Source organism: Aythya ferina, assembly GCF_964211825.1.
Source record: "Aythya ferina genome assembly, contig: HAP1_SCAFFOLD_126, whole genome shotgun sequence".
In the NCBI taxonomy this organism is placed as follows: Eukaryota; Metazoa; Chordata; class Aves; order Anseriformes; family Anatidae; genus Aythya; species Aythya ferina.
This window is the reverse complement of record NW_028181398.1, coordinates 322,751-350,133: the sequence shown is the minus strand read 5'-3', so window position 1 is coordinate 350,133 and position 27,383 is coordinate 322,751. Positions and strand designations below refer to the sequence as shown.

At 46.6% G+C, this 27,383-nt stretch overlaps 2 protein-coding genes across 4 annotated transcripts; both read right to left on the bottom strand.

Moving 5' to 3' along the window:
* Nucleotides 1-1,138: 1,138 nt before the first annotated feature.
* Nucleotides 1,139-25,350, bottom strand: LOC311428721 (zinc finger CCCH domain-containing protein 11A-like). Of its 3 annotated transcripts, XM_084540034.1 has the most exons (7): nt 21,128-21,182; nt 17,724-17,776; nt 17,162-17,336; nt 16,842-16,961; nt 15,937-16,060; nt 15,304-15,506; nt 14,648-14,768 (listed from the first exon to the last, which is right to left on the bottom strand). In XM_084540034.1, the coding sequence occupies exons 3-6, from the start codon at nt 17,213-17,215 to the stop codon at nt 15,391-15,393; spliced, it is 414 nt and encodes a 137-aa protein (XP_084396160.1). In that variant the 5' UTR covers nt 17,216-17,336; nt 17,724-17,776; nt 21,128-21,182; the 3' UTR covers nt 14,648-14,768; nt 15,304-15,390. The 3 variants fall into 3 exon arrangements, with proteins under 3 accessions (XP_084396162.1, XP_084396160.1, XP_084396161.1); XM_084540036.1 differs by lacking the exons at nt 14,648-14,768; nt 15,304-15,506; nt 21,128-21,182 and adding exons at nt 1,139-1,490; nt 25,326-25,350 and having other exon boundaries at nt 17,162-17,339; XM_084540035.1 differs by lacking the exon at nt 21,128-21,182 and having other exon boundaries at nt 17,724-17,854.
* LOC311428720 (zinc finger CCCH domain-containing protein 11A-like) lies at nt 6,787-12,596 on the bottom strand. Its single transcript, XM_084540033.1, has 8 exons — nt 12,501-12,596; nt 12,232-12,297; nt 11,221-11,712; nt 10,921-10,997; nt 10,019-10,211; nt 9,209-9,378; nt 8,733-8,794; nt 6,787-8,188 (listed from the first exon to the last, which is right to left on the bottom strand). The coding sequence occupies exons 3-8, from the start codon at nt 11,693-11,695 to the stop codon at nt 7,921-7,923; spliced, it is 1,245 nt and encodes a 414-aa protein (XP_084396159.1). The 5' UTR covers nt 11,696-11,712; nt 12,232-12,297; nt 12,501-12,596; the 3' UTR covers nt 6,787-7,920.
* Nucleotides 25,351-27,383: the final 2,033 nt, after the last annotated feature.

Here is a 27,383-nt window from a genome sequence, read left to right as displayed (position 1 = left end):
GTCGTTAAGGTAAATGGGAGTAGATTGTGGGTTTTAGAAAAGATCAGGTGAGTTTAGGGTAGTTTTGGGGGGAAATTCATAGTTTTTGGTGTTTTTTCTTCTGATCCGGTTCTTTTTTGGGGTGTTTTTGATGTGTTTTGGGGTCTCCATTGGGTTTTGTTGGGTTTTCCATGGTCATCATGGTGGAAAAGTTTAAATTGTGGGTTTTGCAGAAGATCAGGTAGGTTTAGAGTGGTTTTGGGGTTGATCTATGGTTTTGGGGTTTTTCTTTCATTTTTGGGGGTGATGCCGTTCTTGTTTGGTGTGTTTTTGACGTGTTTTGGCGTCTCCGTTGGGTTTTAGTGTGGTTCTTGTTGGTCATCATGTTGAAAAAGGGTAAACTGTGGGTTTTGGAGAACATCAGGTAGCTTAGGGGGCCTTTTGGGGTGGATCTATGGCTTTTTTGGTTTTCTTTCCTTTTTGGTGTGATCCTGTTTATTTTTGTGCTGTTATTGACGTGTTTTGGGGTCTCCGTTGGGTTTTGTTGGGTTTCCATTGGATTTTCTCGTGGTTGGGAGTAGATTGTACATTTAGGAGAAAATCAGGTACGTTTAAGGGTTTTGGGGGGTTAAATCACGTTTTTTCTTCTGATCCAGTTTACTTTTGGGGTGTTTTTGACGTGTTTTGGGGTTTCCGTTGTGTTTCGTTGAGATCCTAATGGATTTTATGGTGGTTGGGAGTGGACTTTGGGATTTGGAGAACATCACGTAAGTTTAGGGTGGTTTTCGGATTGGATCCGTGCTTTTTGGGGATTTTCTTCCAGTTTTGGGGGTGATGTCGTTTTTCTTAGGGGTGTTTTTGACGTGTTTTGGGGTCTCCATTGGGTTTCGTTGGGTTTTCCGTGGTCATCGTGATGGAAAAGGGTAAATTGTGGAATTTGGAGAACATCAGGTAGGTTTACGGTGGTTTTTGGGTGGATCTATGGTTTCTGGGGGTTTTCTTTTTTTGTTGTTGTTTTTTTTTTTTTTTTTTTTTTCTCCCAAGAACCATATAAATTACATGCAAAACATTGTACATAGAGATTAATATCAAAATGCAATACACATCACGTGCACTTTAAGCTGGACTCTAGTATATGGCAAACACACCAGGGTACATATTGCTTTGAAACCACCATTTTTTTTTAATGTCATGCATACCACATAATATTCAGTCTTTTGTTTTGTATTTCTCTGATTTTATACAAATATACCAGTGCTTATTATACTATTTACTGGAAAAGAATAAAAAAATCAGATCTGTGTGCCCTCTTCAAATCAAAATTTTGTTCTGAGAGCACTGGATAAATATATATACACACACCAACAAGTGTCATAAGCTTTGCCTTTGCTGACGGAAGATAAATAGTACAAAGAAAGTCTGTCTAGTTTGTTTTACAGACTTGTCTTTCTCAGTATGGAACAAACTGACCTCCCTGGTCTAACTTTGCAGTTGCCTATTCTGCCTTTGTCCTGCAGAGAAGAGCAAGAAAGGAACAAATCTATTTTTGCACCCCAAAAACGCATTAGAGGAGGATTATCACACCCACCTAAGGGTACTTCCTTGTTTGTTTATAAAGCACAAAGCATTTCTCTTGGACAGTCTCTGTTGCTGGCCTCTTTTGTGCCTTCCATTTATAATAAAGATATTAAGATGCTTACCCCTTGCTTGTTTTTTTTTTTTTTATTTGTTTGTTTGTTTGTTTTTGTTTTTTTTAAAGAACAGTGGAAGTGGAGAGTCGGATGACAAGCAAGAACAAACACTAGAAACTCCTTGTTCTGCCCCTGCTTTTTAATCACCCAGCATCACCCCGGCTGCAAAACAGCCTCTGCTGATTTACCTGCTTGTTAAAGCACCCCACAGGCTGCAAGTGCGGTGTGCTAGGTGTCAAGTTATATTTAACGGTGCACACGTAACCATTCATCTTCCCACAGTCGAAGCACAGAACAGCCTCTTGCTAACACAACTCATCCCTGCTGCTGCAAGAAACCTCATGGCCTGCAGGAAAACCTCAAGCTAAGAGTTCCAAAGCAAAAGCAGAAAACGCATCATTTGTACTCTTTCTATTTGAGGGAATTCTAGCTGCTAAATGCTGCCTACATCTGAGGGCACGTTCTGAGGCTGCCGGGAAGGACACTCAACACCCACTGACAGCAGGAGTGCAAAGATGCCAGCCAAGAAGGCAAAGGTTAGAGCTGAACGCTGCCTCAGCTTCCTCCAGCAGCCAGCTGGGGGTCACCTTTCACCACGCTCTCTGAGACTCGGAGCCCCGAGTTACCGCAGCCGCCACGTACAGCTGCTCCTTGCTGGCCCAAACTATTTGAAGAGTCTTCAGACTTCAGGGACCTGTTTTACGACAGCCTCAAGATCAAATTCATCTGTTCCTGAAGGCGCTGATCGTCCTGCTGTTTCTGTAGCTGTCAAAGAACAATCCTGAACTGAGGCACTCGTCTGATCAAACAGTGCTTCGGCACAGATTTGTCTTTAGCTTGACACATCAAGGTGAAGACGAATCGATTCTTGCAAGCAACCTCTCAAGCAGGGATCTAATAAGGTGACCAAAACGACAGATCTGTTGTGCAGATCTGAGCACGTCACTCTGCAGGGAATCACTTTCAAGCCTAAGATGTTTCACCCATCTCCCTGCCCCAGAGCGACACAAGGAAAGCTCTTAAGCAATTGCTAGCCTCTCCTCAGTGCTCACGAGTCCCAAATCACTAATTTTACAATATATAAACCATGGCAGCTGGCACCTAGTTGGCACACGGTGACACTGCACACGTGGGCAGTGCTGTCAGGAGCTGGAAAGTCAGGGGTGAGGGGGTTAAGGGAAAACCACACATCAGTTTAGCAACTTGGCTCCCGTAGGATACTTCCTACGGCAGGAGTTTTAGCAAAGTCCCTCCCTCAGAGGGACCTGCTGGCTAATTAAAACGGGACTTCTGCTGGAGCAGTCAGAAGGCAGCAGGGTATCAGGAGATATCCAGTGGGCATCACCGTCAGCCTGTGGCAGTTTGGGGTCCAGGTATCAGTGGTTATGCGTGGTTTTCTCTGCTTCACTTTCTCCAAAGCTGTGAAAAAATAGTTCTTTTACAGCACTGTACAGTCACACGTTACGGATGGAACCAGCTGCATCAACTTCCAGTACGACGGTGTTGGAAAAAGGTGCCTTTGGTGGTCAGGAGCACAACAGCTCTGGTGAGGTGTTATTTAAGTGTGTTCTTACATCTGAGTTTCCTCATAGCAGTATGGAGCTGAGGGGGTCCAGGTTTCCCAGGTAAGATTGATGGTTTTTCTCCTACCAAGCACCAGCTCAGTATACAAAGCTCTGTTAATAACACCCAAGCGTGTAGATGTTAAACTGAAACTGCTTTTAAACCTATTTGTTGTTACGAAAATAGCTTAATACACCATCTTCACAGGGTAAAAATTCACATGGAAGGACAAAAAAACCCAGAAGCGCTTCCTGAGCTTCAGTTTACCAACAGCACCATCGGATTTAGATCCTGGCCTGGCAGCCAGGATGCAGGGTCTGTAAGCATTGCTGCGATGTGCAAGTGCCAAGGCAGGTTTCTGGCCTGCCCTGAATAAAATACCTTTTTTTTTTAATACAAACAGCGTGCCAGGTACGCTGTAATGCCAATGTGCCAGCTCAATAGAGGATGTCAAACAACAGAGGCGTTTATCCTAATTTCTGGCATGAAAACACTTTTAACAGCATTCTTTTCATGAAGAAAACCCTCTCTATCTTCTCCAATGCTCCAGGATCTGCTGCAGCTGCAGCAGCCGCGCTGGTACAACCCACATCTTTGCCAAATCTTTTCAATAATTGTGCTTTACCTCGGCAATGTTGAGGTCACTCCTCTTCCTCCTCCAGCTGAGCAAGCAGCTCGCTGGCTCTGCCACACCGCAGGTGCGGAAGCGAAAGCTGGGAACACAGGAGTCAAACTCTCAGTGCTCACAAAGCCACCAGGGCAGAGGGCTGACACAGAGGCACCCCGGATCCGCTCTCCCTCCCCGCTGCGAGGCTCGCAGCAGCCCCAACCCGAAGCACACACAATGCTTCGCATGGTGAGGTCACCGCTGATTCTGAGTCCCCACGTGAGGATCTGCTTCACCACTCTCAACGTTGGTGTTGGTTTTTGATTTTTGTTTTTTTTTTTTTCTTTTAAACATTCTCAGCTTATGGGAAACCATCAGGTAAACCACAGATCGCTAGGGAAGAAGGCCCACACGAGGGAAGTCCGTGCTTTTCTTCCAGGCAGTGGCACGTGCTTTAACACGCCGCGTTCGACAAAGCAGCTCTCCCCGTTTTGCTCAGTGGCAACAGGCACGACTGCAACGCACACAGGTGTAGGCAGCACCTGCAGGTCCCAAACCCTTAACCCGTTTTTAGAGAGCACCAATTTTTTAAGTAGTGCTTTTCCCTTAATCCATGACCCCTTCTTTCCTTTATTTCTATCGGGTGGCTCTCCTCCATTTTCCTCCTCAGTGTCTGAGCAGACACTGGGAATCGTTTCCGGAGGAAGGGCACGGCTGAAGCTCCTCCATCTACTCTCCGAGAAAAGAGAGTATGTTAAAGAATACATCTTTCCTTTCTTTTCCCTTTTTTAAATACAATTTCTGAAATCAACGCTGCGGCCTGGCAGCAAATACCTACGGGACTAAAGGTGATTCCTCATCCTCACTGTAACGTTGTAGTTAACCTCCCAACGAACCCATCTCCCCAGGAAGCGGCCATTTGAGATGGGAAGGGGCAGAGCAAGAGGAAGCTCTCCTTAGCCTAGCTCTTCCCCCAACACCACCTCGCCACCCAGCACCAAATTCAACTCACCTGCTCCGCCCGATCACTCGAACGGGCGTCCGACGCTGGCACACGCCGCAGCGGTGGTTCTGACGTGCCTTAAATCACCTCTCCGCAGAATATCTCGGGTCTGTACGCTCAAATAACGCAGTATTTGAGAAATAACGCCCAGAGCTCACACTCTGAGTGCAGCCCAACAGCACCGAAGCACCGGTAGGCTAAACATTCCAAACCTGGCAACAAGGCTGACCCAAGCAACAGCACGGAACCCTTCTGCACCTTCAGCGTGGACATCAGCGTAAGGAAACACAGACCTCCTCGATCCAAATTTTAAGCGAGAAACGCAAAAGGTCACCCAACCGGCTTGTTTTCAGCAAGCTAAAGGAGAAATTAAGGCGACAACCGGGTGCATCCAGAGTTAGTCAGATCCTGAAGGCAGTTCCTTGGGGGAACGGAGGAGCAACGCGCCAGATGAGGGCTGCCTTACAGCGCACCCCTTAGAGGCACTGCTACGGAAGGAAGGCAGAAGGTTGGAACTCGAAAGAACTCGCAAGGCGCCCGTTAAGGGGGAAATCTTTCATTTTTTTCTCAGCAGAACCTCCCCTCTCCCTCCCCCCCCCCCCAACCCCCCCATGAAGGCAGACCGGGGACTCTTTGCTTTCTTAGGGAGAGGGCAGGGACGGGGCAGGGTGGTGGGACAGATGGCCAGAGGTTCGGATGGACGGACAGACAGCCGGACAGAGGGCCCAGCAAGGCCTGACGAAGGGCTCAGGAGCGGGAGGGAAGGGCAGGGCGAGGGGAAAGGCAGAGAAGTACAAATCTCTTTTTCCTTGTGATAACTTTTCTTGACCAAAAAACACGATTGTGAATGAGGCAAAATGAAAGATGTAACATGGGGACGTGCGGATACTCACGATGATGCAGCCTTCTATCCGCATGTTCACCTGCTCATAGAGCCACACCTGGATCCTCGACCTCTGCAGAACGAAGGAGGAGAGTAAGTCGGGCCACAAACACTGAGCACTTTTGTTCTCTCATGTGTTCAGAAATACCTGCTAGCCACAGCCACGACAGCTCCCAAACGCTCCGAGGAGCAACTCTCAGGGGCAGTTCCAATGTGCAATCTGACATTTGAGCGTTATACCATCGGGTGAATACTACACGTTTGGTGAAGAACACGTTTCCAGTCACAAGGGAACACCCCTGCACGCCCGGCTACACGAGGGGGAAATGCCGGGCTCCTTGTGCCCACCAGCACACCGCACAGCTCTCCATCCCCCACAAACCCGTCCCGGGACACAGCCAGGAGCCGAAAACTCACCGAGGGGAATCCCCAGACCCTCCCCACTCCCCCCACACTCCCCAAATCCCCATCCCCGCCCCCTCCCCGCGGTACTCACGTTCTGCAGGTAGCGGAAGATGAGGTTCTGGGGCGCTGCGTTAAGGGCTCAGCACGGGGACGACAGTTCCGGGCTCGGGACAAGGCCCCAAACCCCACAGCGAGGCCTCAGGGCCCCGCGACAAGGCCTCAAGGCCCGGGCCGAGCCCCCTGAGGTCCGAGCCGCCCCCCACCCACCTCCCCGGCACCCCCCAGCCGCAGGAAGGATACGATGGGCTGCACCATCACCTTCTGCACCTTCTGGCCCTGCCCGCGGTACGCCATGGCTGCTGCCGCCTCGCCGCTCCCGCTCCCAGCACCGCAGGCAGAAGAGGCGAAGGCTGATGGTAGAACAGGGCTTCTTGGGGTGAAGGGAAAGCGAGGGCAGGTGGGCGCAGTCTCTGAGCTCTCCTCCTCCTGATTTGGCTTTTTCTCCCCCATTTCTGAGCCGGCAGAAGTCCCCGTGAAGTCCTTCGGCACGATGAAGGCCTGCGTGAGCTCCAGCAGCAGTTTCGTCGGCGGAGGTTTTCCCTGGTGGGGCCGGGGCGTCACAGCACACACACACACACACACACACAGAGACGCGTGGTTTTGTCCAAACATTAAGTATTTACAACAAATTCGACAAGCGCTTTTCCTCTGCCAGCAGCAAATGCCTGAGGGCCCCCACAGCTTCACAAATCATAGCGGGAAGTGCCTACCGTGCCGCGAAAAGTTCGGAAAATAATTCAAAATTGATCTGCTAGGGGAAAAAAAACGATGGCTGGTGGCAGGGTACACAATACACCCGAATCTCAGCTCTGTCCTCCGCAGGGTCAGTGCCCACGCCCAAGTGCGATGCTGATGGCACCCGAACATTTGCTGTAGCAGGCAGCAGAGCCAGCAGCTCAGGGGAGCAACTTTTAAAACCAAGAGGCACTTAAACAACCCTTCATCGACCCTGTGACTGCGGCAGAGTCCCGACTGCTCGCCCCGGAGTCCTCACACAGGCAAAAAGCACCAACCAAAGCCTGGGGGAACTTTGGTATAGCACAAGAGAAGGGAGTGGGGGTAGTGGAGCCGCATGGCAGAGCTGCTGCTTTTCACCATTTGATCCTCCCTGATAATTGAAAGGAAGGCTGGGTGGGCTGACCCCCACCCCCATTCCTGGCAGCAAGTTTGGTCCACAACACACTGGAACAACGATTCTGCTCCCTCCCACCCCTACAGCTTCATCATCTGACACGGGTACAGTCAAAACAATGGCATACACGAGTAAAAGTCAAGAGTTGACATAGTAACTCCAGGATTTGGCTATCAACTGTCCGAGAAATCAGAACACCGAAGCTTCACAATGTGCCCAACATCGAGTTGTGCCAAGGGCGGAGGAAGGAAGAAGCTTTACATTTAAGCCTTCAGAGCATCGCTCCATCAGAAGATCGATTTGCAGCCACCATGGCGTGCCAATGGAGATCTTTCTGTGCCAAAAGAAGTGCTTTGTCCTCTCGATATCGAAGGTAACCACCTATAGTTACAGAATGGATGCACAAGACCTTAACTCTGACCAGCAGGGAAATTTAGGACAACTGAGCGCAGATCCTGCCAATTTCTACCACTTCGGACTGTGCTTTAAGTCTCATTGCAAAGCCTCAGTTAGAAAAAGGATCACCTCGGGGTATCCAACAAGAAGAACAGTTTTAATTTTTTTTTTTTTTTTAATTATACCCTAGGACTACGCAGTTCAACTGTCAATCATCTCGGAGAGTTCAAGGAGGAGGTCATCCTCGTCCTTCCCTGGGTCTAAGTCGATTTCGGCTTCCAGTCTGCCTCCTGAGATTTCCCAAAGTAGCTTCTCAAAATCTTCATCCGCAGATAAGGGCACGTTCCCTGTGGAACTCAGCCAGCGTGTCCGTGCCTCTTCTGGCTGGGAAGAAGCTGAGGTCGAGGTCTCGAGATCCATCTCCATCTGCTCCTCAAATCTTTCCGGGCTTCCAAGACGCACTTCAGGTCTTGGGAGAGCAAGAAAGAACAATCAGGATATGCCATTTCTTAACGGGAAATCCTTTTCCTGCAAACCGGCTCTTAAAACTGTAGGCAAGCCCTCCTATGCTTCAATCTTACACAGGGATTGTTATCAATCAACCCAGGGCTACATTTAGAGCCCGATGTGTTACCAGGTACATTTTTCAGTCTGGGGGTTTATCTGTGAAGCCAGGGCACCTGGAGTTGAGGTGGCATTCTTGAGGACCAAAAGGCAGAGGACACTACTCATCATCTATCACCTCACGAGGAAGTAGAACTTCACCTCATCCTCGTTCAGGTATTCAGACAACCCAAGAAGTCACCGGAAAGCTGTGCTGACTTGCAGCATTTCAAGAAAGCCTAATTAAGCAATCCTGCTAGCTGCTAGAAAGTGGTTTCAGGTGACTTATTCCTTTGATGGATTTTGGCTTCAATTATCTCAGAACCCTCATTTTTTCCCACATGTGACAGAACTTATGTTTCCCTGGGGATATACACTGATTAAGAAAAAGAACAAGTTGGGGTTGTCACCTGTTTTGGGGATTTTCTTCAAGTCTGATGGCTGGGACGTGCTCCGGCACGTCTGAAACACCCTAGAAAGCAGCAAAACAGTATTTATGACACATGGGTAAAAGATTCCTTAATAGCTTTTTCCTCCACACTGCTTCTCCTCTGGCATTGCGGAGCCGTGGCCAAAATACAAAACCAAGGTGCTCCTGAAGAAAGTTCACATTCACCTGGAGGTTACTCACGATCTGGTGTCTTTTAAGAACATGGCATTAATGGACAAAATCCCCCACACCAGAGAAATCACAGCATCAGAGTACCGGTTAAAGAGTGCCATTCATCTCATAAATACAGAAGGGTTCTACAAGCATCCTGGAGACAGCTACTGGATTTCTAAGGAAACAGAAGGCCTGCAGAACGTTTGAGTTTTCCACCTTTTCAAATAGAGGAGGGTAGAAATTTAACAAGGGATCCATCGCTGCATTAGCCCCTGGCCTTACCATGGCTGCTTTTCTGGCTGGAGGTCCCATCATGTCAGCATCAAAGGCAGTCTGTAGTTCCACAGCTGCTATGGCAGACGGGTAACTCCCAGGTGCCTTACGTTTCAGTGCCTTCTTCTTGGGGAAAGTGACTTTCCCACGCGAAGGCTTCGCAGATGTCATAAAGTTGGCTAGAGTAAAAGGAAGAGAGAACTGATACAGTCTTGCTCTGCCTCAGGAAAAATCCAGGTTCTCTTAATCATTTCCACAGTCCTTCTACACACTTAAATGCATTTGGCCAGCACAATTACACCGCCATTGCCTGGATTCTCAGGAATCTTTTCCACATAGTAAACTCTGTCTACCAACAAGCCATACAAAGGAACAAAGAAACCGAAGAGCTACAGTAAATAATAATCCAGGACAAGGGAAACCTCAGACACATAGCAATCCTAAGTGCAAGCTAGGTTCACAAATATAGACAGCTTTTATATTTAAAGTCCCGCTCCCGCTAGGAAAGGAAAAAGCAGCAGTTATAGTAGGACAAGAGTGTGTGCAACTCTTGTACCAGCTTCCTCTCCCTTGCAGTGATGTCCCACAGTTAAGTTGTTCTACAAAGTCCACATTTGTAGTGTCATTTTCTAGTCTCCCGTTCCTTACCTAACATCTGGCTGGCAGGAAAAGAAACAAACTAAGAAAAAGAAAGTACACCCTTCGCTTCGTAGCACTGCGTGGCAAAATGCACCCAGCCAGAGTTACAGCATGAGAATTGTCATCTTCTGTCTGTATTTCAGAAGACAACCTAAGTAACTCTTAACCTTCAACACTTACTTTTAGCTTCCTGGCCCTGAAATTGAGCTGCCACTTTCCCTGCTGGTTCAGTATTAAAGAAGCCAGCAGTAGATTTGACAGCAGCTTCCTCCTGCCGAAGCTTCTCTTGTTGTTCTCTCTGTTGCCACTTCTCCCACCGTCTCTCTTCAAAGCTCTTCTCTGGACATTTACGAGTTCCACTCTGCTGAGTGGGCTAGAAGGAAAGAAAAGTAGTGCATGAGTAGGACAAAAAAAATAAATAAAATCCGTGGAGATTTCGTTAAGAAAATCTGATCAGCAATCCCTCCAAAATGGTCTTGATGTGGAACAGCATATTAATCTCGTTCAGGTTACTGTTGGTTTTTTTGTTTGTTTGTTTGTTTGTTTTTTTTCCCATAAAATTCTGCCTGTAACAAGAGCCATGCTTTACTATGGACGCAGTCTCACATATCTGCAATATCCACTATGGCAAGCTTCTTTAAACAGCTAGGGTGTTCTGCTGTACATCTATTTATCACATTCTTTTTAAGCAGCAGAAAGTCATACAAGTTCCCCTATACAGTATCCACTGACAGATTGATTTCCTTGAACACAGAACTCTGGCCTTCTGTATTAAATCCTTCATGTCTGACAGATCAAGTCAGTAAGAACAAAAAGAATTCCCTCCACGTTAACTGTGTAGATTTCAGCTGGTGCTAACAGGGTTTCTTTCTTGCTGTGGTATAAACAGACTGATTCCAAGTTTGAGGATTACAGAGTTGTCTGGAAATGCTGCTGGCGATAGGATTTAGACTGCACTGCAGCTCCTACCAGCTGCTGAAGGGTAAGAACACACTCAAGAGGGTGGCACACGGTGAGTAACAAAACTTGTCAGAATTATCAGAAATTGTACGAATGTATGTGTGTCTTCACAGAGGACTCACCTGTACATCAGGTCCAGAGGAAAGTTTAGGAAAAGGCCGGTTCAATTCCACTGCCTTCTTTTCTTCTTTTACAGGTGCTTTAAAAAAAGACAAAAAAAAGTGTTGTCAACGGCAGAAATAAAGAAAGCTGGGTACTTGTTTCCTTTGTGCATTTATTTCCTTGTGTCCCATGAGAGAGAGAGAGAAAGGCTACAATGTGCAAGCCATTCAGCATTTATCCATGAAGCAGATCCTGAGCAAACTGAACTTGCTCAATATGGGAAGCACCTCACTGGGGCAGGCATTAAAGCATCTTATTACCTGTTAGTTTTGTGCTCCATAAAGATTTCTGCTCTGCTGGGGCAGGTCCGGGTTGTGCTGAGGGAGCTGGCACATCTCCTTCACTCTGCTGCATCCGCAGAGCTTTCTCACGCTTTATTTCTTCCAAGGTTTTAACACGCACTTCTCCTTCTGGCTTGACTTTTCCTGCCGGCTCCTTCGCCTGCCCTTTGCTGGGCCCGGACAGAGCGAGCTGCTTCTTGGACTCACCCTGAATTTTGCTCTTGCTATGGCATTCTCCTGCTTTTTTCTTCTCTTCTACCAAGCGATTATTCTTTTTTTCAGACAAGGCTTCAGAGAAAGTTTGCATGCGACCTGCACGAGCAGCTCTTGCCCCTGCGCTGGAATCTTCAGTTTTACCGTGCCCTTCAGCCTCGGCTTTGGCTTGAGGTTCGCGTCTCTGAAGAGCTTTCTCACGACGGATTTCCTCCAGTGTTTTCACATGGATCTCTCCCATCGGCTTAGCAGCCTTCCCTGTCATCATCAAGAAATGAGGAGAAGCACCAACATTTAAAGAGAGTCCAGCAATATTTTAAGTCTCCAAAATTTGTCAGAGCACTAAGGAAAACTCATCTTGAGCGTTCCCAATAATGCATCTTAGAACAATATCCTTAGAACAACATTCTCCTCCTCCTCTGAGCCACTTGTATTTTGAAGACCAGCCCTATCCAGAGAGAACTGCTACACAGAAATGCTGCTTTACTTTATTACTTTTTCAGACTGCATTTCAAATTCCTGCTCCTGGCAGTGGTTCTATTCTAATTGTACGTAACGGTTCACAGAAGCAGCTAAAAACCTCGACAAGGCACAAGTAGAAAATAAACACACACCTAGAGCCAGAGTTCTGATAGTGGCTGTCAGAAGAGCTTCAGCACTCAACCAAGAGGCGTCAGTTCTTTGTTTTCGTTTAAATTAGTTTGTAGGGATGTATGAAAGCAGTCCAAGTTCGTGGAAAGGAAGGAGGAGAAAGCATATTTAAGATCTAGCTGTTACCTCTCTCAGTACTGGTCTGTTTAGGAGGTAATCCCAGCCTGTCCTTCAGAGACTTGGGAACTCGAACTGCAAAACAGAAAAAGAACGAATTAGGGAGGCTGCATAATGTCAACTTCAGGTTCACATTTCAAAACAAGACAGGAAAGGTAACTTTGAATCCCAGTGATTACGACCTCAGCCAACATGCAAAAAGAAACATCACTGGAAAAGGACAAACAGAAAGACTAAATACGAAACCCAGGAATCCAATCCAGATGCCCGTTTAGTACCTGTCTCTCTCTTGGGTGCTTTGTCAGCATTTCCCGGAGCCTCTACCTTCTTCCCCAGCCTTTCAGCAAGGCTGCGCTTCACTGGAAGGCTGCCTACATCATCTTCAGAGAAAACAAGGAATATTGTAAGAACTTTTCTTTGCAGGAAGGTTTGAGAACAGTCAACAATAAGCTTCTCTTTTTCAAGCATATTTTCATAGAATTGCCTTTCAGCTGCTAAATGATTTTTTTTTTTTTTTTCCATTTCTGCCGTCAACACAGATCTCCACTGCAATGTATTTTCCCTTCATACATCACAAATACTCTTTAATGCAGTCATATATAGAAGGCAGCACCTACGTAACAGCTCGTAAAAAGTTCTCACCCGCGGAGGCTTTCCGTTTTCCTTGTCTATCAGCAAGATCTACTCGAACCACAGGTTCCTCCCCTAAAACAAAAGGGAATTTTTTTTTCTATTTCACAGAAACCAGTAGCCAACAGAAATATTATCCTGTTAGCCCATGTCCAAAAAACCCTAGTCAGACACTGTTTTGACAGCTAGACCACACAAACTCATATTTTAACTATAATTAACATGGAAAAAAAATATTAATAGTCTCAGTGCTTGCTTCAAATTCCAGCTGAGATAGTAGAGAGTGAATCTGAGTCTGCTTGACACCTATACTTTGTGCAGAACAAAGCTGCATAAGCAAGCAGAATATTCTTAGGTGCAAATGCTGAGCAATATTCCTTTCTAAGGTGAATGTCTACGAGTAAAAGTACTTCCACACTTTTTTCCCTTTAAAAGGCATTTGCACAGCTCTAAACAATTTATACACAAACACCTGTCATACTGTGTCCACACCTGCCACTGTACGCCTCTTTAATGCTTCAGAAATTGCTTCTTATATAGCACTGGCTTCTACAGCTCGCTCTTCTCGTTACTCTTCTGTTTTTCAGTTACCCCCCTATTGGCATACTGACACTTTTTTTTTTCTCCTGCCACTGCACTTAACCTGAGCACCAAATCTTTCCAGTACAACCAGGGACTTTAAGCATAAAAGCACGTTTTGAACAGAAGGCAGCACCAGAAGGCTAACATGGGTGAATTGTTTTAATTATTGCTTAACCCTCCAGTTTAGGAGTAATGAAATCAAAACAAAAGCATTCATTATTACCTTTCTTGGAAGACACTGTCACAGTTCTCACCACTGTCCGGACATTTTCCTCTTCTGGAGCAGGAAAAATCATAGAATCAACGGGACGAAGAGAAGATCTTGAAGAACCTTCTGTTCAGAGCAACCAAAACATAAGGAAGTTTACCCAACATAAAAAACTATCACAAAGAACAAAAAACTTTAAATGATTTGTTACTGTCAAAAATACAGCAAGCAGAGCATGTAAAGAAGAGAGGTGACTAATTTGCCTCTGGTTGCCCTTTGGACTCCCATTTAGAATACCAGCTGGCTGAGAATCAGGTTGCTTTATGCCCCCAGCTAAAAATGGAAGTCTGTCCCTCAAGCAGCTCCCAGTCACCATCACCTGCCGTGAACAGGATAAGAAAGTAGGCAATATTAACTCACCACCGTGTCTCTTATTTTTTTCCTTCATCTTCTGCCATTTGATTTCCTCAAGTGTTTTTATTCCAAAATTCAGATTGCCCTCTGAAAACAGGAAACAGTTCATGAGACAGGCTTAGAGGCACTCACTGAGGACCACAGGTCCTCAGGCTTCTTAGCGCTCAGGAACTTTCTGAAGTATTTCGAATAAAGCCTGTCAACACTCCTCACAAGTGAAAGAGCCATAGAACCAATGGCATTTTGCCCCTCCTTTCATCCTTCAGGGTTCAAAATGTAGTTTTAATTTTAATCCATTTACACAATATTAGATCCCTCTATCGTTAGATATGGCTTATCAGCAGTGGTTGCAAGGCTGCACGTGCAGCCATTTAAACTCCATGCTGTGGCCCTGTTTTGTTCTCCAAAAGTAAAGAAAAGGAGTTCACCTTTCTGACCCAATGGGCACATGATGGTATTAATGGCAGAAATGAGATCATGGAAATAACCGACTCCATTCAGCACCCCTACATTTTGTTGTGTTTTTACACCACGCTGCTTTTGACTTAACTGTCAAGTTCTTCTGATTTATCCTACTAAGGTGCTGGCATACCTTGTTTAGTAGTAATAGAACTGCCTTTCCGAGTGGAAATCACCCGTAATCCATTTTTGCCTTCCGCAGCTGGATGCTGGACGGGAGTTTTAGTTTCTTCTCCTTCCTCAGAAAGTTGGTCTGAAGGGGAAAAATCGATTCAGTTATGCATAGACCAGGTTGGTCATGATTACGTAGCTCATGCAGTGACACTTCAGCCCATGGTTCATATAAAAAACTTTGTTGCTGTTTTGTTTTGTTTGTTTGTTTGTTTGTTTTTAAACAGCTACACTGACCTGATGAACTCCTAAGTAGAATACACTAGGACAAAACATCTAGGACTCTAGATTCTCTCTGCAGCTTTTACTACTACACAACACATTGCTCTTCAGACAGAAAAAAGAAATTTCCTTCCTAGTTTCACATAGAACTTTACACAAAAGACCAGCTAAAGCCAGGAGTGGTTCTAAGCTTTCCTCCAACGTTTCAGCTTCTGTCCACTGACTGCCAGACAAAGCCACCAGTGACCTGGCCAGACTGCCTGCCCTATCGCTAGTCAGACCTCAGGTCATCTGTGATTTATACACTCATTTACAGCACAGATTCCTTCAAGAAACAAAGATTTAACACATTCATTTACAGCACAAATTCCTTCCAAGAACCAAAACATGCTCACCATCATCATCTTCATCATCATCTGCAGCATTGATTACAACTGGAGGGTGTGTAGGGCTTGGGACATTTTCAGAGTTTTCCACTTTCGTCACCCCCTTAGCTGTGGAGAGGGATTTGACTGGACAGAAAGTTTGTTTTGCTGCAGTGACATCTGAGCCACTTTCAGATCATCGTCCGCGCACTCAGGCGGACTTGGCAGTGTAGCTAGAGGAAGAGGAGGATCATCGGTAATATGGCAGTTTAAAACTTTGACCACAATGCAAAGAGATGGTAGCAAAGGCAGATAACCCGCACAGACAACGAATTCAGCATCTCCTTTTGCCCATCCCATCACTGCTTACACCGTGAACAATGATTTCCCTTCCAACAACAACACATCTCCCTACCACCCAGCAAAAGCGGAAACAACAGGAAGCAAACTGCAAGGCAAACATCACACAAAGCAAAGAGAAGCTGAGCACGAAAGCAGAAAACAAACACCAGCAGTACACTCGGTGCAGTACACCTATGACTGCAGACCTTTTCCTGCCCTCACAAATGAACAGTTACCTGACGCCCCCTACAGGATTGGCACCCACTAAGTAATACTCAAAATTAATTCTTCAGCGCTTAAAGAAAAAGGACCTAAACTCACTCTTGCTTGGTGGTAAGAATTGTCCATCGATGTAACGTCCCTTTGCATGATGAAAAGCACAGTTGGCTTTCTGACAGCCTCCCGGCTGCTTCTCCCAGTAGCAAGGAATCTCACTGCGCTTTTTCTGAAGACAGAAAGAAAGAAAAGCTCGTGATAACATGCACCTGAGGCTTGCAAAGAGATGCACAGCTCCAGATCGTGACAGCTGTCACAACACAGTGCTGAAACAGCATTCCAAAGGTCAGTTTCTCAGTTAAGTGTAGTATTTCTGGGCATATTCACAAAGTTTGCATAAGCTGTAACCACTATGCACATTTAGTTTGGTCATCACTCAGTTTGAGAAGACAGGCACTCTCAGACATCACTTGAGGGTGGCTTAAACTAATACACCTAGGATTATACTAGGATTATTCAGAGGGAAAAAGAACATCTGAAATTGCCTAGGTTAACCCTGTCTAGAACTACTTCTTGGAGACTTAGTTCTGCTGCACCTTTAACTTTCCCCACTTCCTACCCCAGGCAGCTACAACAGCGTTATCTGAAGGACTGTGGGTCAGAAGACACCTGATAGTTCATTATCAAGCCTGCTCCCATGAGGATAGAACAGCCTGTTTATTACCCCCCTGCTCCAGCACGTTTTAGCAGTCTATTTAACAGCTATTCTGCATCTCTTGAGAAAACTGTCAGCATCTAATAAAAAAAAAAATAAACAAATATCTTGCTAAGACATACCTAAGGCATTGATTTTATTTCCCTCTGCTTCCTCCCACCCCCTCTCTTGGTAACAGAAACCAGTATGATTTTGAAGCAAACAAATCTATCCTGCAAAAGCACAATCAGTACACCTACGGCACTGAAAAATGCTTTTGTGGATTTATTTTGAGAACACATTGTTAGGCACTCACGTCAATTTCCATGTGTCTGAATCGGCAGACATTCCTGAAACAACGACCCTCCTGCCACAGCTTGCAGACCGTCTCATTGCCCAGAGCAGCTTCGCAGTGGCGGTAGGCACATTTGTCTCCCTGGAACCAAAAGGAAACCAACAAGGAAAATAGAGTACAGCCTCAAAAATGGCCATGCTGCTGCCTAATGGTGCTACAACTGAATTCACAATCTATCTGGTTCTCAAGTTAACCAAAGACCAGTGTGCTTCCTCCTCCTAATCTACTCCTTCCTGAAAAAAAGGGGGAAAAAAAGCAAAGCAAAGGAAAGCCAGCCATACCTTGCTACAGGTAGAATAGAAATAGAAGTAGCAATCGTCTCCTTGTTTAGACATGCCGACGAGTTCTGCTAACAAGCTCGGGTTCTCTTCACAGGGACTTCCTCTGCTCTTGGAGAGAGCTGTCTTCACCCTTGCCTGGGCTGAAAGTCTTCTACTGGCTTGTGATCAGTGAAATCTTCTTTTTAAAAGTAACCCGAAAGAAAGTAACAAGTGAAAAATAATGAGGAACAAACATTTTTCTAGCTTTCTTCAGTTAATCAAATCAAGTTATCAGTCTCTCAAAGAGAGCAAAGCCTTGAAATCAGCTGTTACATGAACTAACTAAATATTAAAGTTCTGTAAAGCTGCCAGGAGCTTTGTCAGCAAGCGTTCTCTTCCACATCCTCAATAATATGACCTGGAGCACATCTGGAAGCCTGAAAACGGAGTCACTCCTTAAAAAACCACCTGATGATACATGCAAGTCAATAATCAACTATGGCTACAAATAACTTCTCTAGAACACAGTTAGGACGCATTAAACAGCACGTTCCAGGCCCTGTGGGTCTTCGATTTCACCTACCTGGACAACCTCAGCAAAGTTATCGATCTTCAAAGGCTTCCAGTTAACTGCTCCTGTAGGCCGAACCAAGACTGAATCCGTGAATTAATAATAAAGGGGTAGGAAGAATTTTCCTCCTCACTTTGCCAAGGGAACCTCTCATCCACAATTCAAACATAGGATGCGCTTTTAAACAGCTTATAACTAAGAGAGGAAGCAAGTCCATTTGAATGCTCTCTCAGACTGGATGCAGCCACGGTTAGTTAGCTCTTCAAAAAAATAAAAAACAAAAACCAAAACAAAACAAAAACAAAAAAAAAAACAGCGCATTTAGAGATGAACTCGTGATTCAAAGTGGCTGCAAAAATGAGGCTCCATCTTCCACAGCCGGACAATTTAACTTTTTTTTCTTTTTTTTTTTTTTAATTTAAAATTCAGCATGTTCCAATCTCTGGTCTTCAAGATTTCTTCACCTATTAAGAAAACACAAAAACCTTTCCCCGTCTTTATTACCTGTACAGCAAAAAACATACCAGTGCATCTAAATCCACTGATGTGCATACGCATACACACATCTGTGTTTATACACACACGAGGAGGGAGTGAGAGAAAGTTAGCGAGAGCGACAGTGAAAATCAGAATTTTTGCCTTTTCGACACAGAGAGCGCGTAAAAATTCTCTCATTTTGAGGGAACTAGAAAAAAATGGAGGCTCTGCAAAAGATTTTGATGAGTATGCCTTCGAGGCCGATGCTTTGTAACATGAGGGATCTGGGGGCCAGCACACAAATATGCATACGGATGTACATGCATACAGGATAAACATATCTATACACACAAGCGTGCACAGTAGATGTTGTATGATCTCCATATCGAGAACAACTCGTAGCCCTGATCAGACATGTAGAGTTGCAATCAATTAACAGCAGCAAGACAGCAGATCAAGGGTACAGCAAGCTTTGAGAGGCAGGGGAATGCTCACTTTGCCAGTGGCACGGCTGCATGATACCAAGGATTTTGAATTACTTTGATTTTTTGGAAGCAATTTGGTTTTTCTTTCTGCGCTGTAGCTGTGGTGGTTTTACCGTGCTGGGCAGCTAAACCCCACAACCGCTCTCTCACTCCCCCTCCTTTAGATGAGGAGGGGGAGAAGTAAAGCAAAGAACAACTCACGGGTTGAGATAAGGATAATTTAATTAAAGGGAAAAAATTATAATAATTAAATAAAGACTACCATGAACTAAACAATTTAACTAAGGGGAAATAAAAAGGGAAAGGGGAAAAGGAAAAATAAAAAGAAGGGAGGAAAACAAACAAACAAAATAAATGAAGGCTATATGGAAGTGCAGAGGAAAGAAATTACTCTCTACTTCCCACAAATGAGCCATGATTGACCACGTCCTTGAAGCAAGGCCTCAACGCACGCAGCCGGTGTTCGAGAGGAGGACCGACGTTTTCCCAACGAGAGCCCACCCCTCCCCTCTTCTTCCTGTTTCCACCTTTTATTGCTGAGTGGGACATCACATGGTATGGAATATCCCTTTGATTGGTTTAGGTCAGCTGCCCTAGTGATGTTTCTCTCCTCACCTTTTTGCCCACCCCCTAGGAGGGTTAGAGAAAGGCCCAATGCTGTGCCACTGCTGCTCAGCAGTACACACAACACTGGTGTGATAACACTGCTGTTCCAGCTACAAGTACAGAGTACGGCACTGTATGGGCTGCTGCAGGGAAAGTAAACATTCCAGCCAGACCCAGTACAGTAGCAAATACCACAGGTTTGCCATCACGTGCTGTTCCCTAATCCATATATCCATCATCAGCCATTGCTGCAGGATCATGAAAGGTTAGAGAAGACGACTTAGGTCCAATTTAACAGCCAATGAGTTTTCGATGAGCAGAGCTGCAACAGATTTTATTTCGCCACAAGCATTTTTTTTTCTTTTTTTCTGATATGAAGTCAGAAATTTTGATTTATTTTTTTTTTTAAGACACTAAATGTCACAAAACCTGCAACCAGTTCAAATTAGAGTGATTCTGAATCCTTTCATTAAAACGCTGCACATTTCTGTGCAAATTATTTCTGACTCTTCTGGACAAAAGTGGATGAAATAGTTCTTACAAATTAATAATAAAAGGTTGGAAGCTTTTACTCACACAAACACTAGTGAATTTTCCAGGAAATATTGTTTTGGCAGGGAATTTTCCCAAATCTAAAATAAAGAGAGGAAAAGTTGGGTTCTCATATTAGTTACTGCTTTTGACTGCTGGACAAAGGGAATAAAAACAGTAGTTAAGTGCAACGTTTCCTTCTCTTCTTTAGTATGGATAGGAATCGTCACTTCGGACCTTTAGCACCTTCAGAAACACACCCAGTGCCATGCAGGTTCCTCTGCAGCTACTTCTAACAATTACTGGTGCTCCTTAGCATGGAAGTTTGACTCAAAACACTCTCCAGATTTAGCTCTTTTGACTGCCCAAGGAGCTCATCATTTTGCTTGTTGCCTTCCATTTTCCTGAACACACCGGGAACGCTGTTCAGAATCTGAATGGATCTGGTCTAAGGAATAGGAAGAAAGCAAAACCAACGATACCTTGCAGTATTCCAAATTCCAAAAAAGCAGTCTCATTTTAAAAAGGACCTCAAAAGCTTTTTTTTTTTTTTAAACTGACATCTGCCAACATAGCAATCCAAGCGCTAAACCAACTGAAGTTGCCCCTGAAAGCCTGAATAAAAATGAGTAACTCTGGTGCACTCAGCAGGTCTGTAATAGAAGTTGGTAAGGGTTTTAGATTTCTTTTTTTTTGCTCCAGGGTGCTGGTAAAATTTTTGCATTAAGAGATTTTGAACCTTTTGTACCAAAGAATTAGAGATGCGCTACAGTGCCAGTAGCTGGGGGTCTGGAAATACACACCAACAAGTGTCATAAGCTTTGCCTTTGCTGAAGGAAGATGAATACTACAAAGAAAATCTGTCTAATTTGTTTTACAGGCTTGTCTTTCTCAGTACGGAACAAACTGACCTCCCTGGTCTAACTTTGCAGTGCCTATTCTGCCTTTGTCCTGCAGAGAAGAGCAAGAAAGGAACAAATCTATTTTTGCACCCCAAAAACGCATTAGAGGAGGATTATCACACCCACCTAAGGGTACTTCCTTGTTTGTTTATAAAGCACAAAGCATTTCTCTTGGACAGTCTCTGTTGCTGGCCTCTTTTGTGCCTTCCATTTATAATAAAGATATTAAGATGCTTACCCCTTGCTTGTTTTTTTTTTTTATTTGTTTGTTTGTTTGTTTTTGTTTTTTTTAAAGAACAGTGGAAGTGGAGAGTCGGATGACAAGCAAGAACAAACACTAGAAACTCCTTGTTCTGCCCCTGCTTTTTAATCACCCAGCATCACCCCGGCTGCAAAACAGCCTCTGCTGATTTACCTGCTTGTTAAAGCACCCCACAGGCTGCAAGTGCGGTGTGCTAGGTGTCAAGTTATATTTAACGGTGCACACGTAACCATTCATCTTCCCACAGTCGAAGCACAGAACAGCCTCTTGCTAACACAACTCATCCCTGCTGCTGCAAGAAACCTCATGGCCTGCAGGAAAACCTCAAGCTAAGAGTTCCAAAGCAAAAGCAGAAAACGCATCATTTGTACTCTTTCTATTTGAGGGAATTCTAGCTGCTAAATGCTGCCTACATCTGAGGGCACGTTCTGAGGCTGCCGGGAAGGACACTCAACACCCACTGACAGCAGGAGTGCAAAGATGCCAGCCAAGAAGGCAAAGGTTAGAGCTGAACGCTGCCTCAGCTTCCTCCAGCAGCCAGCTGGGGGTCACCTTTCACCACGCTCTCTGAGACTCGGAGCCCCGAGTTACCGCAGCCGCCACGTACAGCTGCTCCTTGCTGGCCCAAACTATTTGAAGAGTCTTCAGACTTCAGGGACCTGTTTTACGACAGCCTCAAGATCAAATTCATCTGTTCCTGAAGGCGCTGATCGTCCTGCTGTTTCTGTAGCTGTCAAAGAACAATCCTGAACTGAGGCACTCGTCTGATCAAACAGTGCTTCGGCACAGATTTGTCTTTAGCTTGACACATCAAGGTGAAGACGAATCGATTCTTGCAAGCAACCTCTCAAGCAGGGATCTAATAAGGTGACCAAAACGACAGATCTGTTGTGCAGATCTGAGCACGTCACTCTGCAGGGAATCACTTTCAAGCCTAAGATGTTTCACCCATCTCCCTGCCCCAGAGCGACACAAGGAAAGCTCTTAAGCAATTGCTAGCCTCTCCTCAGTGCTCACGAGTCCCAAATCACTAATTTTACAATATATAAACCATGGCAGCTGGCACCTAGATGGCACACGGTGACACTGCACACGTTGGCAGTGCTGTCAGGAGCTGGAAAGTCAGGGGTGAGGGGGTTAAGGGAAAACCACACATCAGTTTAGCAACTTGGCTCCCGTAGGATACTTCCTACGGCAGGAGTTTTAGCAAAGTCCCTCCCTCAGAGGGACCTGCTGGCTAATTAAAACAGGACTTCTGCTGGAGCAGTCAGAAGGCAGCAGGGTATCAGGAGATATCCAGTGGGCATCACCGTCAGCCTGTGGCAGTTTGGGGTCCAGGTATCAGTGGTTATGCGTGGTTTTCTCTGCTTCACTTTCTCCAAAGCTGTGAAAAAATAGTTCTTTTACAGCACTGTACAGTCACACGTTACGGATGGAACCAGCTGCATCAACTTCCAGTACGACGGTGTTGGAAAAAGGTGCCTTTGGTGGTCAGGAGCACAACAGCTCTGGTGAGGTGTTATTTAAGTGTGTTCTTACATCTGAGTTTCCTCATAGCAGTATGGAGCTGAGGGGGTCCAGGTTTCCCAGGTAAGATTGATGTTTTTTCTCCTACCAAGCACCAGCTCAGTATACAAAGCTCTGTTAATAACACCCAAGCGTGTAGATGTTAAACTGAAACTGCTTTTAAACCTATTTGTTGTTACGAAAATAGCTTAATACACCATCTTCACAGGGTAAAAATTCACATGGAAGGACAAAAAAACCCAGAAGCGCTTCCTGAGCTTCAGTTTACCAACAGCACCATCGGATTTAGATCCTGGCCTGGCAGCCAGGATGCAGGGTCTGTAAGCATTGCTGCGATGTGCAAGTGCCAAGGCAGGTTTCTGGCCTGCCCTGAATAAAATACCTTTTTTTTTTAATACAAACAGCGTGCCAGGTACGCTGTAATGCCAATGTGCCAGCTCAATAGAGGATGTCAAACAACAGAGGCGTTTATCCTAATTTCTGGCATGAAAACACTTTTAACAGCATTCTTTTCATGAAGAAAACCCTCTCTATCTTCTCCAATGCTCCAGGATCTGCTGCAGCTGCAGCAGCCGCGCTGGTACAACCCACATCTTTGCCAAATCTTTTCAATAATTGTGCTTTACCTCGGCAATGTTGAGGTCACTCCTCTTCCTCCTCCAGCTGAGCAAGCAGCTCGCTGGCTCTGCCACACCGCAGGTGCGGAAGCGAAAGCTGGGAACACAGGAGTCAAACTCTCAGTGCTCACAAAGCCACCAGGGCAGAGGGCTGACACAGAGGCACCCCGGATCCGCTCTCCCTCCCCGCTGCGAGGCTCGCAGCAGCCCCAACCCGAAGCACACACAGTGCTTCGCATGGTGAGGTCACCGCTGATTCTGAGTCCCCACGTGAGGATCTGCTTCACCACTCTCAACGTTGGTGTTGGTTTTTGATTTTTGTTTTTTTTTTTTTTCTTTTAAACATTCTCAGCTTATGGGAAACCATCAGGTAAACCACAGATCGCTAGGGAAGAAGGCCCACACGAGGGAAGTCCGTGCTTTTCTTCCAGGCAGTGGCACGTGCTTTAACACGCCGCGTTCGACAAAGCAGCTCTCCCCGTTTTGCTCAGTGGCAACAGGCACGACTGCAACGCACACAGGTGTAGGCAGCACCTGCAGGTCCCAAACCCTTAACCCGTTTTTAGAGAGCACCAATTTTTTAAGTAGTGCTTTTCCCTTAATCCATGACCCCTTCTTTCCTTTATTTCTATCGGGTGGCTCTCCTCCATTTTCCTCCTCAGTGTCTGAGCAGACACTGGGAATCGTTTCCGGAGGAAGGGCACGGCTGAAGCTCCTCCATCTACTCTCCGAGAAAAGAGAGTATGTTAAAGAATACATCTTTCCTTTCTTTTCCCTTTTTTAAATACAATTTCTGAAATCAACGCTGCGGCCTGGCAGCAAATACCTACGGGACTAAAGGTGATTCCTCATCCTCACTGTAACGTTGTAGTTAACCTCCCAACGAACCCATCTCCCCAGGAAGCGGCCATTTGAGATGGGAAGGGGCAGAGCAAGAGGAAGCTCTCCTTAGCCTAGCTCTTCCCCCAACACCACCTCGCCACCCAGCACCAAATTCAACTCACCTGCTCCGCCCGATCACTCGAACGGGCGTCCGACGCTGGCACACGCCGCAGCGGTGGTTCTGACGTGCCTTAAATCACCTCTCCGCAGAATATCTCGGGTCTGTACGCTCTAACGCAGTATTTGAGAAATAACGCCCAGAGCTCACACTCTGAGTGCAGCCCAACAGCACCGAAGCACCGGTAGGCTAAACATTCCAAACCTGGCAACAAGGCTGACCCAAGCAACAGCACGGAACCCTTCTGCACCTTCAGCGTGGACATCAGCGTAAGGAAACACAGACCTCCTCGATCCAAATTTTAAGCGAGAAACGCAAAAGGTCACCCAACCGGCTTGTTTTCAGCAAGCTAAAGGAGAAATTAAGGCGACAACCGGGTGCATCCAGAGTTAGTCAGATCCTGAAGGCAGTTCCTTGGGGGAACGGAGGAGCAACGCGCCAGATGAGGGCTGCCTTACAGCGCACCCCTTAGAGGCACTGCTACGGAAGGAAGGCAGAAGGTTGGAACTCGAAAGAACTCGCAAGGCGCCCGTTAAGGGGGAAATCTTTCATTTTTTTCTCAGCAGAACCTCCCCTCTCCCCCCTACCCCCCCCATGAAGGCAGACCGGGGACTCTTTGCTTCCTTAGGGAGAGGGCAGGGACGGGGCAGGGTGGTGGGACAGATGGCCAGAGGGTCAGATGCACGGACAGACAGACAGCCGGACAGAGGGCCCAGCAAGGCCTGACGAAGGGTTCAGGAGCGGGAGGGAAGGGCAGGGCGAGGGGAAGGGCGGCCCCGGGCCTGACAGGAGACCTTGGGCCTAACCCCGGGCAGCAGCTCCGCGTCTCACAGGGCCCAGAAGGGGCTGGTACAGGGGGAGGGAACACCCCAGCCCCCAGCCCTGCCTCCAGGCCCTGCCCCCTTCACCCCCCCCCCTCCCCTAAGGGCACCCCGACCCACAGGGCCCGCGACACGGCCTGCTCCCCCTCAGGGCAGCAGAGGGGAGCCCGGCCGGGCAGGAGGCCTTTCCCCTGCCCCCCGCTGGTCTATGAAGGGCTCTAGTTACCGGCGAGCAGGGATTTTTACTGATACTGGCCGGACAACAAAGACTACTTATTAGAGAAGTACAATTCTTTTTTTCCTTGTGATAACTTTTCTTGACCAAAAAACACGATTGTGAATGAGGGAAAATGAAAGATGTAACATGGGAACGTGCGGATACTCACGATGATGCAGCCTTCTATCCGCATGTTCGCTGCGCTGCTGGGATAGCAGCTGCGGGAGCCTGGCAGCAGAGGGCAGTGAAGCCAAGCAGCTGGGATCCGTCTCTGGGGAAGGGGGCACTGAGAAAGCGCTTGCAAACGGGGCACAAGCCCTCAGCCTCTGGAGGCGGCGCCTGTCAGGCGTGAAGGAAAGGGATCCCTTCTGGGAAGATGCTGTGGGCTTGCTGAGGCTCGAAGAACAGACGGTGCTGGCTGCTACCAGCGTGCTGCAGCAGCGGCAAGACAGAGCCGTGGTGGTTTTCCTCAGCTGGGCAGCCGAGCTCCAGCACAAGCGCTCTCTCCCTGCCCCTCCTCCAACGCCAAGGGGAGAAAAGAGGCTGGCAAGGGCTCAAGGGCTGCCAGAAGGACAGGGAGATCACTCCACAAGGAGCGTCACGGGCAAAGCAGGCTCAGCACAGCCTGTTCCAGTCCAGCCCGGGGCCTGCTCCTGCGGGGGCTCTCCACAGGCCGCGGCCTCCTCCAGGCCACAGCCACCTGCTCCCCCGGGGGCTCCTCCACCCGCAGGGGGGCTGCAGCGTGGAGATCTGCTCCACAGGGGACCCATGGGCTGCAGGGGGACAGCCTGCTCCACCAGGGGCACAGCCTGCTCCACCAGGGGCCTCTCCCTGCACAGGCCGCAGGGGAACTGCTGCTGTGAGCCTGGAGCACCTCCTGCCTCCTGCTGCACGGACCTTGGGGACTGCACAGAGCTTTCTCACTCCTCCCTGAGCCAGACGCTGCTGGGCAGCAGCTTTTGTTCCCTTTCTTAGATGCAAGATCTTCTTAAATTCAGTCCAGCCAAGTAGGAAAAGTAAATGTGGACAGCTGTATCTTGGCAAAGAAGATAGTAGGGAGCAAGGAGGTTCAGCAGTCAAGGTGGAAGGTGATGCCATGAGGCTTACAGGCTAGTAATGTTCTAGTGAAACCCAGCCTTCCTAAAGAAACCTGCCTGACTACTTGATGTGAATAACAGACTCTGTTCAGCTCTTTCCTAACATAGAAACGGTGCTGACTGCTTCTTCAGAGTAACAGAAGTTCGTGATACTACTGAAGTAGTTGTGGTTCAGATGTAGATCTGATTTCTCGTAAGCACACTGAATTCACAACTGTTGATCCTCCAGAGGAGGCTTTGCAATTGAACACCTGGAGAATAGGTAAATTTCCCGCTGTTGTTCTCCTCTCCTCTTGTTTTGTTTTGTTTTGTTTTGTTTTGTTTTGTTCCTAGTAGCATAGGCTTAAGACTCTGAAGAAACAGGCTGCTTTTTTTCATTTCCAGCACTGGCTGTTTCTCCTGAGCCCCGCCTTCTATTTTTGCAGTCATAGGATATGTGGATGTAAATTCGTGGAGAGAGGTAGAAAACTCTTTCAACTGGTGTTTTTTCGGCTATGTGGGGAGAAGAAATAGAGTGGCTTTGAATATTCTGGCTCTTATTCAGAGCAGCATGTGGAGGGAGACAGATGCGTTTGCTTTTTTAGTGCAATGGCTTCAGAAGCAAGAGGGGAAAAAGCACTTTCTCTGGGAGCTGAAGAAGGTGTCCTAATCACAGGAGAGGTTTCTAAATGGCATATCTTTGCGAGGGTTCCTGTAGTTCGGAGGTTTTTGTTTGTTTGTTCGACGTTGGAAGGTTTTACTCTTAATATTCATGTCCTTCAGCAGAAGTGAGAAATGTGATTTTATTTTGTGCAGTGTCGTGGACCCTCCGAAATCTCCTGGGAATGATGAATACCTCGCCCAGTACCAATGTGATGACGGTGGAGACAAGGAGAAACCAAGAAGATCAAAAGAATGTGACCTCATTTCAAAAGAAACCGTTTTGTCCGGCAAAGAGTCTTGTGAGCCTGGTGAGAAATTGCGGCAAACTTCCTCTCTCAAGTGTGACACTGAATGTAGCTCTAAAAACCTTTCCTCCTCAGCTGTTACAGAGAGATGCCAAGATACAAAGGACAAGACTAAAACCACTGAGAAAGAGCATTACTGAAGCAAGAGGGAACATGCTCCTAGTGAAGAGAAGGAGAGTCAAA

Coding starts and splice junctions, on each gene's coding strand:
- LOC311428721 (XM_084540034.1), bottom strand. CDS start 17,215: ATGTCTAAACAAGGAGACGATTGCTACTTCTATTTCTATTCTACCTGT. Junction 16,962..17,161: donor TCTATTCTACCTGTAGCAAG/GTATGGCTGGCT, acceptor TTTTGGTTCCAG/GGAGACAAATGTGCCTACCG. Junction 15,507..15,936: donor ATTCTTACCACCAAGCAAGA/GTGAGTTTAGGT, acceptor CTCTTCCTCTAG/CTACACTGCCAAGTCCGCCT.
- LOC311428720 (XM_084540033.1), bottom strand. CDS start 11,695: ATGGGAGAGATCCATGTGAAAACACTGGAGGAAATCCGTCGTGAGAAA. Junction 10,212..10,920: donor CCTCTGGACCTGATGTACAG/GTGAGTCCTCTG, acceptor CTTTCCTTCTAG/CCCACTCAGCAGAGTGGAAC. Junction 8,795..9,208: donor CAGCCAGAAAAGCAGCCATG/GTAAGGCCAGGG, acceptor GCTGCTTTCTAG/GGTGTTTCAGACGTGCCGGA.